The 17,636-nt window shown below is 42.9% G+C and overlaps 1 protein-coding gene across 1 annotated transcript in view; it reads left to right on the top strand.

Moving 5' to 3' along the window:
- col28a2a (collagen, type XXVIII, alpha 2a) overlaps positions 1–17,636 on the top strand; it is a 117,384-nt gene that overhangs the window by 77,510 nt on the left and 22,238 nt on the right. Inside the window, exons 19-28 of the mRNA XM_068036274.1 lie at positions 577–645; positions 931–1,002; positions 6,295–6,363; positions 7,171–7,239; positions 11,493–11,561; positions 13,458–13,526; positions 14,466–14,534; positions 15,078–15,146; positions 15,303–15,371; positions 16,563–16,643. Of these exons, the coding sequence (XP_067892375.1) occupies positions 577–645; positions 931–1,002; positions 6,295–6,363; positions 7,171–7,239; positions 11,493–11,561; positions 13,458–13,526; positions 14,466–14,534; positions 15,078–15,146; positions 15,303–15,371; positions 16,563–16,643 (705 nt within the window). The remainder of the gene's footprint in view (positions 1–576; positions 646–930; positions 1,003–6,294; positions 6,364–7,170; positions 7,240–11,492; positions 11,562–13,457; positions 13,527–14,465; positions 14,535–15,077; positions 15,147–15,302; positions 15,372–16,562; positions 16,644–17,636) is intronic.

Raw genomic sequence — 17,636 nt, 5'->3', positions numbered from 1 at the left:
AAAATCACCTGGGCCTCATGCTGGCAATGTCCAGGGATAGGTGGGGGGGTGGGGGTGGGGTTTGCCATTGGGGTAATGTTGGAGTCCCTTTTAACATTGCAAGAGGTAGTAGTTGTGCTATCATCTCACTTTATTAATGTTGCACTTCAAAAACTGCCAGGGGCAGAATTCTTGAGGTGTCTGCTCCTGACATCTGAAACACAGAAAAATGAAGCAAATCACTTTTTAAGTGGGAATGCACTTTTGCATGATCATACTACCCACAGGATATTCAGTCAACTCACTTGTTGAATATTGTTGCCATTCAATGAGTCTGAAAGAGAGTCCACATACAGATAAAATGTTAATTTGATTGATTATTCCTTACTAACATACTGACAGTTTTATCGATGTACAATGGTGTTATAGTTATGATAATCTCAAGTGATCTTAATTGTTCCTTCCATTTTCTGATAACAGATGGCTGACGTCCAAATGGTATTTGAACAATCAGCAGTGCGATCTCTGAAATAAGTGATCTTAAGATTATTACAGGAATCATTCACCATCTAGATTTTTCCTTTATTACCGTTATAGGGTGAACCAGGATTGTCAGGTCCTCGAGGGGCTGAAGGTGCCCCAGGCATAGGAATTCAAGGAGAGAAGGTAAACAGAACATGTCATTTGTACTGAGATATGGGGATAAGTTTCTTTCTTCACCGCTTAGATGGTAATCTGGCACAGTAGTTCCCCCCCCCCTCCCCACCCCCACCTCCCATTGGTTGTAGGACACACAGGATTTACATTCCATCATGGAAAAAAAATTGTGTAGGTTCTACAAAAGGCGGGCGATCTGTTCCATTGGATTACCACCAAGATTGTAATTCGGTAATACAAAACGAAAAAGCTGTGGCTCTTTCTCGACAATGTTTGTCTTCTTGTTTTCTGTAGGGTGATGTAGGTCAGAGGGGGCTGCGAGGTTTGGCTGGTCCACCTGGAGTAACAGGACCAATGGGACCGAAGGCAAGTTAACTTCTGTACTGAGTTGTAGTACATATCGGCATTTTTGAATTACATCAAGCTCTGCCATCTGGTAACTTTTGATGCTTTTGTGTACAATGTTTCTTCACTCCTTTCAAAATGCAGAAATTTACGTTCTGGAATAAATCTACAACATTAAGTTCCATTTATACAATAACTTTTAACATAACATATGTCACCAGTGCTTCACAAGCTGGACATAAATGCGAAACTAAATACTCACTGATACAACAAATATATATTCTAAGACGCAAGAACCCAATAGGAAAAATGATTCAATGTGGCTAACAAAAGAAGTAAAAGATTGCATTAGGTCAAAGAAGTGGCTTATAAAGTTGCCCGAAAAAGTGGCAAGCCCGAGGATTGGGAGCAATTTAGAATCTAGCAAAGGATGACCAAGAAACTGATAAAGAAAGGGAAAAGGGAATATGAATGCAAGCTAGTGAGAAACATAAAGGTGGACCGTAATAGCTTCTTTAGGTATGTGAAAAGGAAAAGATTAGCAAGGACAAATGGTGGAGAAGGGGGAGGAGGTACGTTACAGGTGGAGACAGGATAATTTATAATGGGAAATAGGGAAATGGCAGAGAAACGAAACAATTACTTTGGGCTGGATTTTACAACTCGCTGCTGATCTTGGCGGCAAGCTTCAAAATTGGCAGGGCGCATGCGCGAGATCTCTGTGGAGCCGCAGCGATATTTAGCGCGGTGGCTCATTTACGTGGTCGGGGCAGTCCGCCCACCCCCGATGATGTGGAGAGGGCGGGTGCTTCGTCCCTGTGCAGGTACCAGCACCATTTTTAAAGGGCTTCCAGCCCTTCAGTGTAATTAAAAAATTTTAAAGTTACAGTAGTTTAAAAATTAAAGTGAGAAATTTATTAAAAATTTCAATCTCCTTGCCCACCCACTCCCTCCCCCCCCCCCGCCCCATGACTAACCAATTTATTAATTGCTCTCTCCCCCAAAAAAACTAACTTTGCAATCCCGACCACCCACCCCCGCCAAAGCCTATAACCTTTTACCTTCAATACCTCCCCACCATCCCTTCCATCCCTTCTACCAGTTTTCCCCACTCCACCCCCAGCACCCATGATGTTCATTTGACCCCGATTCACACCCACCCACCCGCCCCCCGGTCACTGATAAACGTACCTCCTCCCCCTTCTCCACCAGTGTTGTGCCTTGTTTCCCCAGACGGGGATCTGAAGGCACGACAGTGCCGGTCACCGGGAGGAAGTTCGTGGCAGCACTTCAGGAGGTGACGGGAAAGTTATTAATGCAGTTAAGTAAATTTATTTGAATATTTAAAGTACAGTCCCATCTCCGAGCGTCAGGGGGAAGCTGCCACGAGGCATAGCCACTATCGGCAATATGGGGATGAGCCCTGCTGGCATCGAAGTTCGTGGCGGGCCTCATCCGGGGCAATCTTCATGACCTTCCCCCCCCCACCTCCACCATGGATGCTGACTTCAAGGCCTCAATAAAATCGAGCCAATAGTTTTTAAATCTTAAGGGTCCACATGTGTGTTGTCGTTGGCTGTTCATCTGGGTGATTTTCCTTCTCTGAGGAGTGTCGTCACTTGTTGTTGCTGCGGTAACTGTTGTTCCATTTCCGTTGTTGGGGTGCTACGGAATTCTGGGACTGGTGGTTGTGTGGTCTGTGCCATAGTGAGTTCACATCTTCCTGATCGGGCGCCTGTAGTTATCGCATTCATGGAATTTGAGCATCGTTGGCTAGGCCAGCATTTATTGCCCATCCCTAACTGCCCTTGAGAAGGTAGTGGTGAGCTGCCTTCTTGAGCTGCTGCAGTCCATGTGGGGTAAGTACAGTCAAAGTGCTGTTAGGAAGGGAGTTCCAGGATTTTGACCCAGCAACGGCGATATAGTTCCAAGTCAGGATGGTGTGTGGCTTGGAGGGGAACTGCGGTTGTGATGGTATATCTGGTCATTCACTTCCACTGTGTATCGTGACAACTGCTCTCTGCAGGTCCCAAGTTACCACTTTGGCTGACTCTTGTTAAGAATATTGAAGGTTTGTACCCTGACTGGTTCTCCAATGCTCAATTCTAGCAATGGTTTGGCAGTTTTGTCAAAATGAAATTTGGCTTTCTGCCGTTTCACCTTGATTTTGTCACTCACACCTGTTACTTCTGGCTTCAGTAGCTTTTTTGCGATTGGAGGAGTAGTTTGGGTGTGGCGTGACATTAGTCTTTGTACTGGACTACTTTCCATGCCTTCAGTAGGTGTGTTTCTCCACTCGAGGATTACCTTGTATACATCTGTGCTGGATTTGCTCGCTTTCTTTATGATTCCTTTGGTGATTTTCACTGCCGTCTCAGCCTTTCCATTTGACTGGGGATAGTGTGGAGATGATGTATGATGTTGAATTTCCCAATCATTTGTGAAGCGGCTGAATTCTTCACTCATGAACTGAGGGCCATTGTCGCTCATCACAATGTCTGGAATGCTGTAACGACTGAAGTGTGCTTTCAAGCATTCTACAATTTCACCAGTAGTCGTTGAGGTTAGCTAGTCTACTTCCCAGTAGTCAGAATAGTCAGTTGCTGCAAGAGTGAAGAGGCCTATTCCAAGCTTCATCCATGGTCTGTCTGGGATGTCTATTAGCATAATTTGAGGCCTGGTCTGTTCTGCCATGAATATACTCTAGCTGCTGATTTACAACCTCAGCGCTTCTGCACATGTCGATCGCTTTCCTGAGAGTACATTTGTCTTCTCTCAGTAGACGTGCTCCCTCTGTGGGATCTCTTATGCCTAATACAATCCTGTCTTTAATTAGATCATCTTTTAGTTGTGCAAACTCACAGGATTCTGCGAGCTGTGTTAATGCAGTCACATACTGATCAATGCACTCTTTTTCACCTGGGGCCCTAATATTGAATACATACCATTCATAAGTTACATTCACTTGGGGTTCAAAGTGTGCCTCCAAGACTTTCAAAATTTCTGTCTTTGTTTTGTTCTTTGGAGAGAGTTAGGGTGGAATACACTTTGTAACAGTCTCCCCAACAGTGATAAAAGTGTAGCCACTCCTAGCTGCTCTGGGTTGTTAATTAAATCTGTCACAATTTCGTAATTTTGTCATTGCAAGTGGAAAAACTGCCAGTTCTGCTTCATATCACCTTTCATTTCAACTGGCGCTGGGAGAGGAAGATTTGCAGCCAGTGCTTTCAGTGCTTCTTTGTTCCTTTTCGGTGGCTTCCTGTGGCTTTTAGCAGCTCTGAACATTCCTGTGTTCCTAATTCAGTAGCTGTGCTTCTATACAGCTGTTCAACACTCACCTCAGCTACACTCTGACACCATGTTATGAGCTTACAGGACAACAGTTTTACTTGTACAGTGTTTTTATTGAACTGAACTTGTTATGGCTGCCTGCAGTGAGTGCCTCATGGTAGAGGTCACATGACTCCTTAGATAGCACCTTCCAAATACGCGACCTCCTTAGAAAGCACCTTCCAAACCCGCGACCTCTCCCACCTAGAAGGAGAAGGGCATCAGTTACATGGGAACACCACCACCTGCAAGTTCCCCTCCAAGCCACACACCATCCTGACTTGGAACTATATCGCCGTTCCTTCACTGTTGCTGGGCTAAAATCCTGGAACTCCCTTCCTAACAGCACTTTGACTGTACCTACCCACACATGGACTGCAGCAGTTCAAGAAGGCGGCTCACCACCACCTTCTCAAGGGCAGTTAGGGAAGGGCAATAAATGCTGGCCTAGCCAACGATTCCCAAATCCCATGAACGAGATAAAAAAACTACGGCAAGCCAGGAGGCACATTAGTACAGTTTTGGATTTCTGTCCCAAACAGCCGTCATTGCAAGGGGGTTTGAATACAGGAGTAAAGAATTCTTGCCGCAATTGTATAGAGCCTTGGTGAGACCGCACTTCGAGTGTTGTGTACAGTTTTGGTCTCCTTATCTAAGGAAGGATATGCTTGCCATAGAGGGAGTACAACAGAGGTTCGCCAGACTAATCCCTGGGATGGTGGGATTGTCTTATGAGGAGAGATTGAGCAAACTGGGCCTGTATTCTCTAGAGTTTCGAAGAATGAGAGGTGATCTCATTGAAAAGTTACAAATTTGTGACGGGGTGTATGTAGATAGGATTGTATCCCCTGGCTGGTGAGTCTTGAACCAGGGGACATAGTCTCAGAATAAGGGGTAGGCCATTTAAGACTGAGATGAGAAGGAATTTCTTCACTCAGAGTGTGGTGAATCTTTGGAATTCTCTACCCCAGAGGGCTGTGGAACCTCAATCATTGAGCATGTTCAAACAAAAATCAATAGATATCTGGATACGAATGACATTAAGGGATATGGGGATAGCGTGGGAAAGTGACATTGAGGTAGATGATCAGCCATGATCTGATGAAATGGTGGCGCAGGTTCGATGGGCTGAATGGCCTACTCCTGCTCCTATGTCCCTAAAAGAAAGGAGAGCTTTAGGGTGGGTGACTGACAGCTTGATTGAAAAGAAATTTAAGAAAGAGAGAGATGGAAGGGTTTAGGGAAGAAGTTCCAGAAAGAAGAGCAAAGGTAGCTGAAGACTTTGCCATCAGAAGTGGGGCATAGATGGGTGAGGCAAGGAAGTCCTGTGTCAGAACTGGAACAAGCAGGAGGGGGCATAGGGCTAGAGGATATTGTGGAGTTAGTTAGGCAAGCCATCAAGAGCTTTGAAAGCAAAGATGAGGATTTTAGATTTAATGCATTGAGGATGGAGATTGGTCAGTGAGGCCAGCATATTGAACACTGTCTTACACCATGCATGTGGTTAAGGAGGCGAAAGTCGTGGTGAAAAGGGAGAGCTTGGCGTCATCATCTATTACAGAATTGTGAAAAGTGATATATTGCCGTGTTAAAATGCTGTGATCATAACTTTTTTATCCATGTTAAAATAAAATGTAAGTTGTGATATTTTGAAAGATCAGCAGAAGCAAGCTCACATCAACAGTTTGATATTGACACTGAAAGATGTTTCCAGGAAAAATTACCAGGTCAACTCTTTCTGCCATTAGTAGGGCAGAAGTGAACATAACTGCCATTAGCAATGTCATTCCTATAGTGGAAAATGGCTACAAGAATTCTTGCAGCCAATAACAACACTTTACAACTGCCTCCATGTCAAACCGTATTTGAACTTGAAGTTTTTTTATCAAAGGAAATGGAACAAAATTTGAAGGGATTACACATGAAAGCCATTGTTCATTATATTTTGCTTGTTGACAAACTGTTTTCTGATACAATTTGCAGGGTGAACTGGGTGCTGTGGGTCGCCTAGGAATGCCAGGCCTTCCAGGCCGTGGCATTATGGGACATAAGGTATGCACAAATGTTTAGCCTTATTTTAGTAGCCTATTAAAATTCCTCTTTTGTGAAATCAAGTTGGTGAACAAATGTGAAGTCAGTTGTTTTCTAACACTCTATACAAGTCAGCTTTGAAATATTTGGTTTTGCATATTGTCCTCCCCTATATGTTAAAATGCTGGGCTAAATCTTACAACAGACAGCAGATAAAATGGCTTAACATTAATTAATTCCTGACACCAGGAAGATTGATCAAAATTATTGACAGCTTAGCAAGTTCATCATTTTAGTTAATCTGAACTGTAATTTAAATAATTATGTGGTTTTGTCCATTCAGTTTTATTATTTACATTTATTGTATACAGAATTAAGAAGTCAATTTTAGTTAATTTTCTAAAGTAAGTTACAAACAACAAACCAGAATATATGAAAACTATCGTAAATAATAGTCAAAATAATGTGAACGTAAAATAAAAACAAAATAAGAATGAGATTTTTTTCCATTGTGAAATGATCATTGATGGATCAGATTTTCCTGATAACTACAACAAAATAGGTCCACAAACTGAAGTTGGGCGTTTAGGCATTTTTGTATCATTAAAATGAGAGTTACTATATTAGTTTCTTTCCTTCCAAAACACACATTAAAGGGCCGACTTGCTCGGATTCCTTCTGCCTCATTTAAATGGATTTGTTGGTCCTGCCAGAAAAGTCCTGAAAAGGTCTTGTTTCCTTTTCTTCATCTTTCCCACCAGGGAACAGAACTTAAATCTTTTATTTTATATTTAATAATAATTTATTGATGAATGTTTGTTTTTGTAGGGTGATCCAGGTCCCCTTGGTCCCACTGGCCCTGTAGGTGAAACTGGAATAGGAATTCCTGGTCCCAAGGTGAGAGTTATTTAATTTTTTTTTAAAGAGTATTGCAAATGAGCAGAAAATCTCATGGTTTTCTGATTTCTGTGGAAAAATGTTGTACAATTCAGTGAACGATTCAAGAGTTTCTGGTTACCTCTCAGGCTGTAAGTTTTACTTGTGCACATATGTTGATTTCCACTAGAATTGGGAACCAACTGATCACTGAATAACATTCCAATTGGAATTATTGCTGCTAGATCAGTCATGATCTCATTGATTGGCTGAGCAGACTGGAGGGGCTAAACGGCCTACTCCTGTTCCTATTGTACTTCATAGGATGAAGATAAGCGCCAAAAATCCACAGGGCCATTTATACCATTTGGTGTGCACCCCAGAGGTGGTACTTCCACCCAACGATCCTCTCCAGTGCTGACCCTATAGCAAATCAAAGGGCCAGCTCATGTGCACATCTGGGAGTCCTGCACTAGAGGAATGAAAATTGCCAGAGGAGGCTTTTAAAAGGCCTAGAGTGGCTGAATGTTGCTACAATCTGCTGGAAAGCAGCAGGTAAGTAAGAAAGCATCTCACTTTGTGACTTAAGTTGCCATGACAACACTATAAAGCAGCATACAACCGTAAGCTTCTGAACTCTTATCTGTCTCCTTAATCCTAAAGGGGTAATTCTCCTACCTGAGCCACAGTGAGGAATAATGTGTGAGATGTCTCTGCTTCAGTAAGGACATCCTCACTGAAATTTGTCGCCTGCTGCAGCCACAACTGCAATTTGAGCCACCACGGCAAACCAAAGGGTGGCTACTGAGTGACTAGTGCCATCCGCTGACGACATGATTAATGAATCCAGTGTGTTATACATACAAACGTACACAGTATGCATACAATGAAAGCCTGACAGCCACATGAAATGTGATAGAGTAGACCATTGGCATGCTGAAACAACCCTTCCACTGTGTGGACCCCTTTGGAGGACCCCTGCAGTACTGGACAGAGCAGGTGTCATTATTGTGGAAGTCTGCTTCATGCTGCAAAACCTCACCATGAGGGGACAGCCCTTACCACCAGCTATACTGCAAGCACCTTAGGAACTGAAGCATGAGGAGGAGGAAGAGGAAATGAGGAGGCAGCCTAGGCTGTCCCTTTCTGGCCAGGCTGTCTATGACGAGGTCAACCAAGTGTGACGCCAGTAACTGTAACCCCAATTTCCCCATTCACCAACTGTCCCACACCTTGCCTTCCCTCTCACAGACCATCATAGCTTCCACTTGGTCACAATGCAAAAATAAATGCCACCACAAAATAAGCATTCCAAAACAAATTTATAAATGAAATGATTCCATATTGCATACAAAGGTTAACTAATAACCTTTGTGCATTCCATAAGAGTCTGCCTTTCATTTGCTTTTGCCTGGCCTAGTGCTGCTACGCAGTGCTACCCAGTGGCTGCAGCATGGTTGATAGAAGGCTGCTGACTTTCAGTGGGAGAGACTGCAGATTAAAGGCCTGCTCGGGTCTGTAAATGAGACCCGACCCAAGCCCGACAGAACCCCATCCAAGCCTGTGCCCAACCCCGCCTGAGTCCTTCCATTTTATCCCGTGCCCGACCCGACCCAACCATCAGTTAACCTACCTTCCGTTTTTCACTTTGTTCCTTACGTGCACAAGCTTGAAATAACTGTAGCAAAACTACCTTTAAAGTCCAGAAAGTAAATTAACATTAAAGTCACTTATCTGAGGTGGTGATAGAGCATGTCTGATCTGGCCCGACCCGACCCGAGCCTGAATGCCGGACCCAGAAGTGCGACCCCACCCGACCCAAACCCGACACATGTTGTCGGGTCCCATCGGGTTTGGGTCGGGTAGCAGGCCTTTACTGCAGATGGCTTTAGAGGACAACCGCGAGCAGCTCTGAGCCAAGACGGCCCAAATGCAGGCTGTACCTTCTCAGCATGGGCAGCAGCAGTCTGTGCTGGCTGGCTGACAGGCAATAGAAAGCGCACTGGAGGAGTAGCAAGGTTCAGAGAACAAGTGCTGACTTCCTGAGAGGACAGCAGGTTCATGCTCCTTGGAGTCTCTCCCACTGCCCCAGGGCAGTGCCTCAGCAACACTAGTAATCTGTTGAAGGACAGATTTCAGGACTGCTGTGACACCCTGCAAGCCCCTTTGAATACTGTAATTCACAGCCATGATGGCAGCAGTCTGAGCTTTCATGGCAGCAGACTGAACTTGCATAACAGCATGCTCAGATTTTGGGTGGCTGCTGCTTGTGCTGCAATGGAAGCTACAACATCGGTCATCAGACAGTGCATCTTGGATGGGTCCAAAAGTATGCCCATGGAGTTGGCTGCCACTTTCACACTGGAAAGAATGGGCTCTAAGCTCTGTGCAAATTCCTGGGCCAAATTGGCACTGATCTCCTCCAAGCCCCTTGACATTGGCCGCAGACTTTCTGGCAGGCTTCCCAATGCACCAAGCATTTTGTTGTGCGTACCTACCAGCTTTCTTCTGTAGGCTGTCCCATCAGAGGCATCTTCAGCGGAACTCGTGTATGACATCTCCCTCCAGCAAACTGGCACCTGTACTATCCTTGCCCCCTGCCCTGGCTGCAGGCCACTCATGCCTGGTGTCTCACCACATGCAGATCCTGCCTCAGTGCGAACCTCTAAGTTATGTGCAGTATCAGTATCTGAACTGGTGGCTGCAATTGTGAAATCAGATGCTGTGTCTTCATCATCAATGTTTTCTTGCTTTTCCGCCACTGTCTGGTCAGGTTTCATTTCTTGGGTATCTGAATGGGGGAAAAAAAGTACAAAACAGCAAACAAACAAATCCCCATTGGGAATCCCAGAACTGGTAATGCAGGTCCTCTGTGTGGATGGGCCAAAAGTATCCTCGTGGTCTTCTTAGACTGTCAAAGTCTCTATTCAGGTGCAAAGAACAGTTTAAAAGCTCTTTTGTAACTCCAGAAAACACTTTTCAAAGTTTAATACAAAAGCAAAATACTGCAGATGCTGGAAATCTGAAATAAAAAGAGATGTTGGGAATACTCAGAAGGTCTGGCAGCATCTGTGCAGAGAGAAAGAGAGTTAATGTCGATGGTTAAGCATTTCCATCATTTTCTGTTTTTACTTCTCAAAGTTTCATCAGGCTGCAGGCTCCAAAGTAAAGCGCTTTCTCTAATCTCTGCTGCTACTGGCTACAGGCATGGCTTATCTAACAATGGAGCACAAGTCATGGATTCTGAGCAGTCCAATGCGGCTATTCTTGTTTTAATGCATTTTGATGAGCTTCCAGCAACATCGGCAAACACACAAATGGAAAGCCCAAGATCGCAATGAAAATAGGGTGCTGTCATTATAGGGTAGAATCTGGGTGGAAATGTACCCCACCCTAGAATTGAGCCACAAGATTACCAGTATGCTGCTCTTTGGCCCCAAACTTGACCAAAATGGTGAGTCAGTTTGGAGCTGTATTTTTTTAATTATTGGAATAATTAAAATGGCCTCATTGAGAGCTTCAGATTATGGAAAAGAGCAAAAGCTCAAGCAGTTTAAAACTGTTACCTTACAAGTACATGTTGTCTTGAAATGACAGAATGTTTGTGCATGTCCATGTGTGTTTAGTTTAGTTTAGTTTAGTTTAGCGATACAGCACTGAAACAGGCCCTTCGGCCCACCGAGTCTGTGCCGACCATCAACCACCCATTTATACTAATCCTACACTAATCCCATATTCCTACCACATCCCCACCTGTCCCTATATTCCCCTACCACCTACCTATACTAGGGGCAATTTATAATGGCCAATTTACCTACCAACCTGCAAGTCTTTTGGCTTGTGGGAGGAAACCGGAGCACCCGGAGGAAACCCACACAGACACAGGGAGAACTTGCAAACTCCACACAGGCAGTGCCCAGAATTGAACCCGGGTCGCTGGAGCTGTGAGGCTGCGGTGCTAACCACTGCGCAGCCCCCACACTGTGTCTGTACTAATGTATAATGCTAATTTACTGGAGTTGTTTTCAGAGCTTTATCTTTGTCGAACTTTTACTTATGAATAGGGTGGATAGAATCCATGTTGGGGCAAATTGAATCTGGCCTAGAGAAGGAACAGGATTTTCTGATTCTGCTTTTAATTTTCTTCTCACACTTGGAGTATAAAAGACCATCAACTCGAAATGACAAAACCTGGTCTATTTTACAAAAAAGTCTGTGCAATCTGTTGCCGTCTAGTACGTGAAGTCATTTTTCTCTATGGTATTCAATATTAGGGTGAACGTGGCTTCCCAGGACCACCAGGGCCATTTGGACAAAAAGGAGACGGCTATCCAGGAGCACCTGTAAGTATTTGTACTTCAAGACCTAATGTTGCAAAATTAAGTTTTGGTTCACACACATCTTTTCCATTTGCCATAACAATTTCTTTTAATATTATGGCAGTTTTATGTCAGAATGGATGAATAAAGTACTTTCACCATAACGTAAAATATTTTTATAATAACTGCAAAAATAAGTTACTGAGTTGTGATTTACTGAATTACTGAATAAATGTGACAGAATTTCTTAAAATTGTAATGCAAAAAGTAGCCATGTTTAAACATTTACATCTAATTACTTCAAAAACAGAAAAACTAATTCCACTCAATATTACATTACTTCTTTAAAAAGCCTACTTCTCTGTGCTAGACCAGTTGAAAAGTTTCCGATTTATTTTCTCTTAGTAGATCTTGCTACAATTCTATGGAACTTTGATGAGACCAATGGTCTCCACATTCAAGGAAGGATATATTTGCATTGGAGGCAGTAGAGTGAAGGTTCACTAGATTGGTTCCTAGGATGAGAGGGTTGTCCTGTGATGAGAGATTGAGGAGACTGGGCCTGTATTTTCCGGAGTTTAAAAGAATGAAAGGCGATCTTACAGAAACATACAAAATTCTTAAAGCAATAGACAGGGTGGATGCAGAAAGGATGTTTCCCCTGGCTGTGGGGTCTAGAACCAGGGGACACAATCTCAGAATAAAGAGCAAGGACTGAGATGAAGAGAAACTTCTTCACTCAGAGGGTGGTGAATCTTTGGAATTCTGTGCCTCAGAGGGTGGTGGAAGCTCAGTTACTGAGTAAATTTAAGACAGAGATCGATAGATTTCTAGTTGCTAATGACATCAAGGGATATGGGGATGGTCGGGAATATGGCATTGAGGTAGACGATCAGCCATGATCTAGAATGGCAGAGCAGGCTTGGAGGACTGAATAGCCTACTCCTGCTTCTGTGTTCCTATGTTCCTAAATTGGACCTTTACTCACTGGAGTTTAGAAGAATGAGAGATGATTGCATTGAAACATACAGGATTCTGAAGGGGCTTGACAGGGTGACACTGAGAGGTTGTTTCCCCTGACTGGGGATTCTAGAACACGGGGCACAGTCTTGGGATAAGGGTTTGATCATTTAGGACTAAGATGAGGAGAAATTTCTTCTCTAAGAGGATTGTAAATCTTTGGAATTGTCTACCTCAGAGGTTGTGGATGTTGCATCATTGAGTATATTCAAGGTTGAGATAGATTGTTGGTCTCTCAGGGAATCAAGGGATTATGGGGAGTGGGCAGGAAAGTGGAGTTGAAGCAGAAGATCAGCCATGATCATGTTGAATGGCAGAACAGGCTCTTTTTTTTTAATCATTCATGGGATGTGGGTGTCACTTGCCAGGCCAGCATTTATTGCCCATCCCTAATTGCCCTTGAGAAGGTGGTGGTGAGCTGCCTTCTTAAACCGCTGCCGTCCATGTGGGGTAGGTATACCCACAGTGCTGTCAGGAAGGGAGTTCCAGGATTTTGACCCAGCGACAGTGAAGGAACGGCGATATAGTTCCAAGCCAGGATGGTGTGTGACTTGGAGGGGAACTTGCAGGTGATGGTGTTCCCATGCATTTGCTGCCCTTGTCCTTCTAGCTGGCAGAGGTCGTGGGTTTGAAAGCTGCTGTCTAAGGAACCTTGGTGCCTTTCTGCAGTGCATCTTGTAGATGGTACACACTGCTGACACGGTGCGTCGGTGGTGGTGGAAGTGAATGTTTGTAGATGGGGTGCCATATGATCTACTCCTGCTCCTCATTCCTATGTTCCTATGTCCTTATCAAAAAATCACTTTTGTGGATATCTGGCAGAGTTATAAGTTCTTAGTGAAAATGTAATGGTGATTGGTGGAGAAAACCTAAATATATTTTATATGTTCTAATTGGAAGGGCTTGCCAGGCCTTCCAGGCCCGACAGGTGAACAAGGACTTACAGGAATTGGATTCCCAGGGCCTAAGGTATGTTAACCTACTTGTTTATTTATTAGTATTGAAAGGAATTTATTTTAGCATTTTCCTGACAAATTATACAAATCTAACTAGCTACATGTAATTACAGAGGCATCCTCCTAATTAAGAGTACTAATTATTTATTTTGCCATTAAAGCTGCATGACAGTTCAAAATATGACTAACCAAAGTAAGTAGCTTCAGCAAAAAAATGCATAATTGTTCAATATTAAAATGAAAACATTGGAAGTTATATTAAAATGATTTTTGTTTTATGTGGTGTGTACCTTGCCCTCCATCAATTGTGGCATAATGTCAAGGTGAGTGGAAATAAAATCTGTTTATTTCCTGAGTATGATCACGTTGTAAATTTTGTCTGGATCTAAAACGACAATGAAAAACCATTAATGGTCAATTTTAATCCACCCCCACCTGGCAGGAACGGGCCAAGGTGGTGGCTTTAAAATACCATACTGCCCCATCTCCGCTGGAATTCCATTGCCAACCATTTAAACTGGTCACTAGTTAGCTGAAGCAGATGCCAGAAGCAGATGGGAGCCTCATAAATTTATGCAAGTCGGATTCCAATTATGTCAGTGGGATCCTGATTGCATAATAACCCAGACTCAAGAGGGGAAGCTGCAGGTGAAGGCAGTCATTGGAAGGATGAAGAGGCTCCCAAGGTAAGTGGAAAACTTTCCATTGTGGTAAGGCTAGGCAGAGCTTTTCTGGGCCCCACAGATGATAACAGATGATCCCGCCAGTAGAAAAACCTATTTCTGCCTTCTGAATGAATTTCTTAAACTTCTAGTGCAAAAATTAACCACATTTAAACACTCATATCATTATTACAAAATATTTTGCATTTATTCGTAATAATCACTGAGCATTCCGTATTCATTCTGCTGTTTGAATTTATGTATTCTCACTGATAAATTTTATGTTTTAGGGAAATCCAGGAGCAAGAGGGCCAAATGGTGTAGCTGGACCTCCAGGGGAAGGACTTCAAGGTCAGAAGGTACCGCAAGTTGTCTTTACAGTTTATCCTTTATTTCCTCATCAAAATCTCTTGCATTGACAGACCCTCTAGCTTGGAGATTACAGCAGTCATGGCTATGACTTCTCAGCAGTCAGAAAACTACTTGAGGATTAATTAACAGGAGTTGCACTTAATGCAGGATAAGAAGACAGTGTAACGTTTTATGCTTTTATTTTTGTGGCTTTCCCTTTTGCTTAGCTATTCCTTTCATTTCCCCCTGTACTTCAACTCCCGACATGGCCTCATATTGCCAATACTAAGGATAGCTCAGTCCGACTCTAATATACATTAGAGCCACAGAGATTAGGATGGACCCTGCATCGATCTCTGAGTTGCCTGATCTCAACTGAACCAAGATAGGTGGTCAATCAACAAAATAGATTTCAAAAGGAAGGAAGCATCCAAGTAAACAAACAAATCACACTAATACAACTGCAGTTGAACATGCGTGAATCGGTTGTACAGCAAGTGTTAATTATGCTTATGTGAAACAAATTTATTAACGTCTTCCTTACAATTTAGGGAATAGCGGGGAGACAAGGACCACCTGGTCCTCAAGGCCCTCCAGGTGAAGGCATTCAGGGACCTAAGGTATGTAGAATAAATGATGTAAATAAAATTACATGTCTTATATTGAATTTATAATTACATTGGATATTGTAATTGATCTTTACAGTAAATTGATGGTGTTATTAACATTATATCATTGTTGAATACAGAATCAAAACTAACATTATTACCTAACAGGGTGACCAAGGTGTTCAAGGATTGCCAGGACCTCGTGGGCCACCAGGAGAAGGGCTTATGGGACCTAAGGTATGTGGACAATTTAGGGCCTTGTGTTAAATTCCTCTTGATCCATAGCCAGAATTGCCACCTCCCTACTGGCAAGCAAAGCCCTCTCCTTTCACCACCCCGATGCAGTTTGAAGGAACTGTCACTGCTATCTGTGATGATGCATACCCCCAACAGTGGTGGAGTTCAGCCTCTCCCACAGCAAATTTGTGAGTGAAACATCTGTGAGATATATTCCAGTCAGATAGAGCGATGTATAGTCACCACCTGTACCTCAGGAAGTACTAAGCAGCTGGAGAGTTTTCCAAGAAAGCTACAGGTCCTGCACTCCCCAGCCACCCCCACCCCCACTGCCATTGCTTCAAAGAGGGGAAACTCTGCTTCTTCCTCTGCCAGTCACGTCAGAAGCAATCAGTTGAGAGCCAAACATACTTAGCCTCTGGGAGCAAGGTGTTAGTGCCAGCTCAGGATCCTCACTCTGCTGCAGAGCAAGTCAATATTAACTAGTAGTCCAAGAGCAGCAGGAACACGACACAAAACAGAGAAAAAGCATTGAAATGTTCAAGTGGTCAATCCTGGTATGACATCCCCGCCCTAGTGCCGTGGTGTTAACAGTGCCTTGAGATGTTTGCCCGACAAAAGTATCGATCCAGGTGCATTAGCCTCACGCTGAACATGGCCATTCCTCCAAACTGAGGGCCAACATCATACAGATCTTTAAAATAATGAAAAGTAGAAATAATGTGATAATAAATTATCTAACTTAAACAATGAATATAAGATAAGAAGACCTGAGCAAAAAAATTACAAGATTAGAGTTTAGAAAGAAGTTTTTTTCTAGTTAGCGGGTATGTGGAACAGAGTAAAGCAATTGGTTCAAGGGTCAATTGGCACTTTTAAAAGCGAGCTGAAACAATATATGTTGAGAATGGGAAATAAGGGTTCTAGCGATATTAATTCATCTTACATGAACTCTAGTTGGATTTGGCTTTGTGAGGCAAATAGCCTTTTCTCACTTCGGACATTTTTGTTCTTAATGAGGTAGAACTTTCCTGGAAAATGTAGATCTTTCAGCTATTTCTAATAATACAATGTCTAACTTAAATAAAAAAGACTGTTAAATTTAGCCAATATATTGTAATTCATTATGTAAAATTGTAGAATCAAAGCAAATGATCTTAAATCAACATTATATTTTGCTTTATATTACAGGGTGACCGTGGTCTAACGAGTGAAAGAGGTCAGAAGGGAGGTAAAGGAGATGTGGGTGATTCTGGTTCACCTGGTACACCTGTAAGTGTAGAATTGTTCCTGTTTTGAATGAATCATTTTTGTTGTTTCATACCAACATTTTCCTGAAAATGAAAAGTCGTAGCAATCAATCTGTTACACCAATAGTGTAGCATTTGGTGTTCATATTGAAATCTGTATTTCATTCATTTACACACGTCCACCCTTATCAGGGACTTCTTTCATGGTTTCTGAAAAGATGCTTTAAATCTCTTCTACCATGTTATGCATTACTGAGCAACACCTGTTTGTTAAACTGAAGAAACCAGGGTGAAACCAAAAGTAGTATAAAAAAAAAATAGGCTGGAAGGGGAGTACACTTCCCTTTAATTTTAAAGCTTATTTTCTATCTCTCTTCCCACTGCCCTTCATTTTCTGGAGTTGGATTTTTCTGAGCCATGATCCATCTTGAGATTGGAGTAACAACTTGTCCCCAGAGTCCTACCAACACCAATCTTTAGTCAGCATCAGTGTGATGATTTGCATAGCAATTTCTTTGGAATTCCACTCTTCCCATGGGGATGGGAGTTAATTCCCAACCTCTGTCTGTCACCTCATGCAGGATTAAGATTGAGAACACAATGGAGTGGGAAATGGAGCAAAGGGTAGGTTTTCTGATGAGCTACACTGGCTGCATAGGCACAGAGAGCTTGAGAACTGGGTGAGCACAGAAGTTAGGGTGGATTTTCCTCCACTCAATGGAAATGGAGAGGAGCCAGCTGTGCCTTCCTAGAGGATGGAGAAATAATTGCCCTCACATGAGGACTCTAGGAACGTGAACGTTCGAGGCCCAGTTTTCAAGGGACGAATGATCAATGAGCATTGATCTCATGGTTTTCACACATTTGTTGGAAATGATGGATAAGTTGGAGAGTCCACTATATGGATCAGTTTACTTTTAAAGATAAATTGCAACTCCAGGTGCAACTGCAGGGGGTATGGTAGTTCTGGAACACTGCATCAGGAAAAATGCTCTCGGGCACCTAATAGGAGTGG

This window comes from Heterodontus francisci, chromosome 7, assembly GCF_036365525.1.
Source record: "Heterodontus francisci isolate sHetFra1 chromosome 7, sHetFra1.hap1, whole genome shotgun sequence".
NCBI lineage: Eukaryota > Metazoa > Chordata > Chondrichthyes > Heterodontiformes > Heterodontidae > Heterodontus > Heterodontus francisci.
Note: the sequence above shows the minus strand (reverse complement) of the source record. Positions and strands in the feature narration are given on the sequence as shown.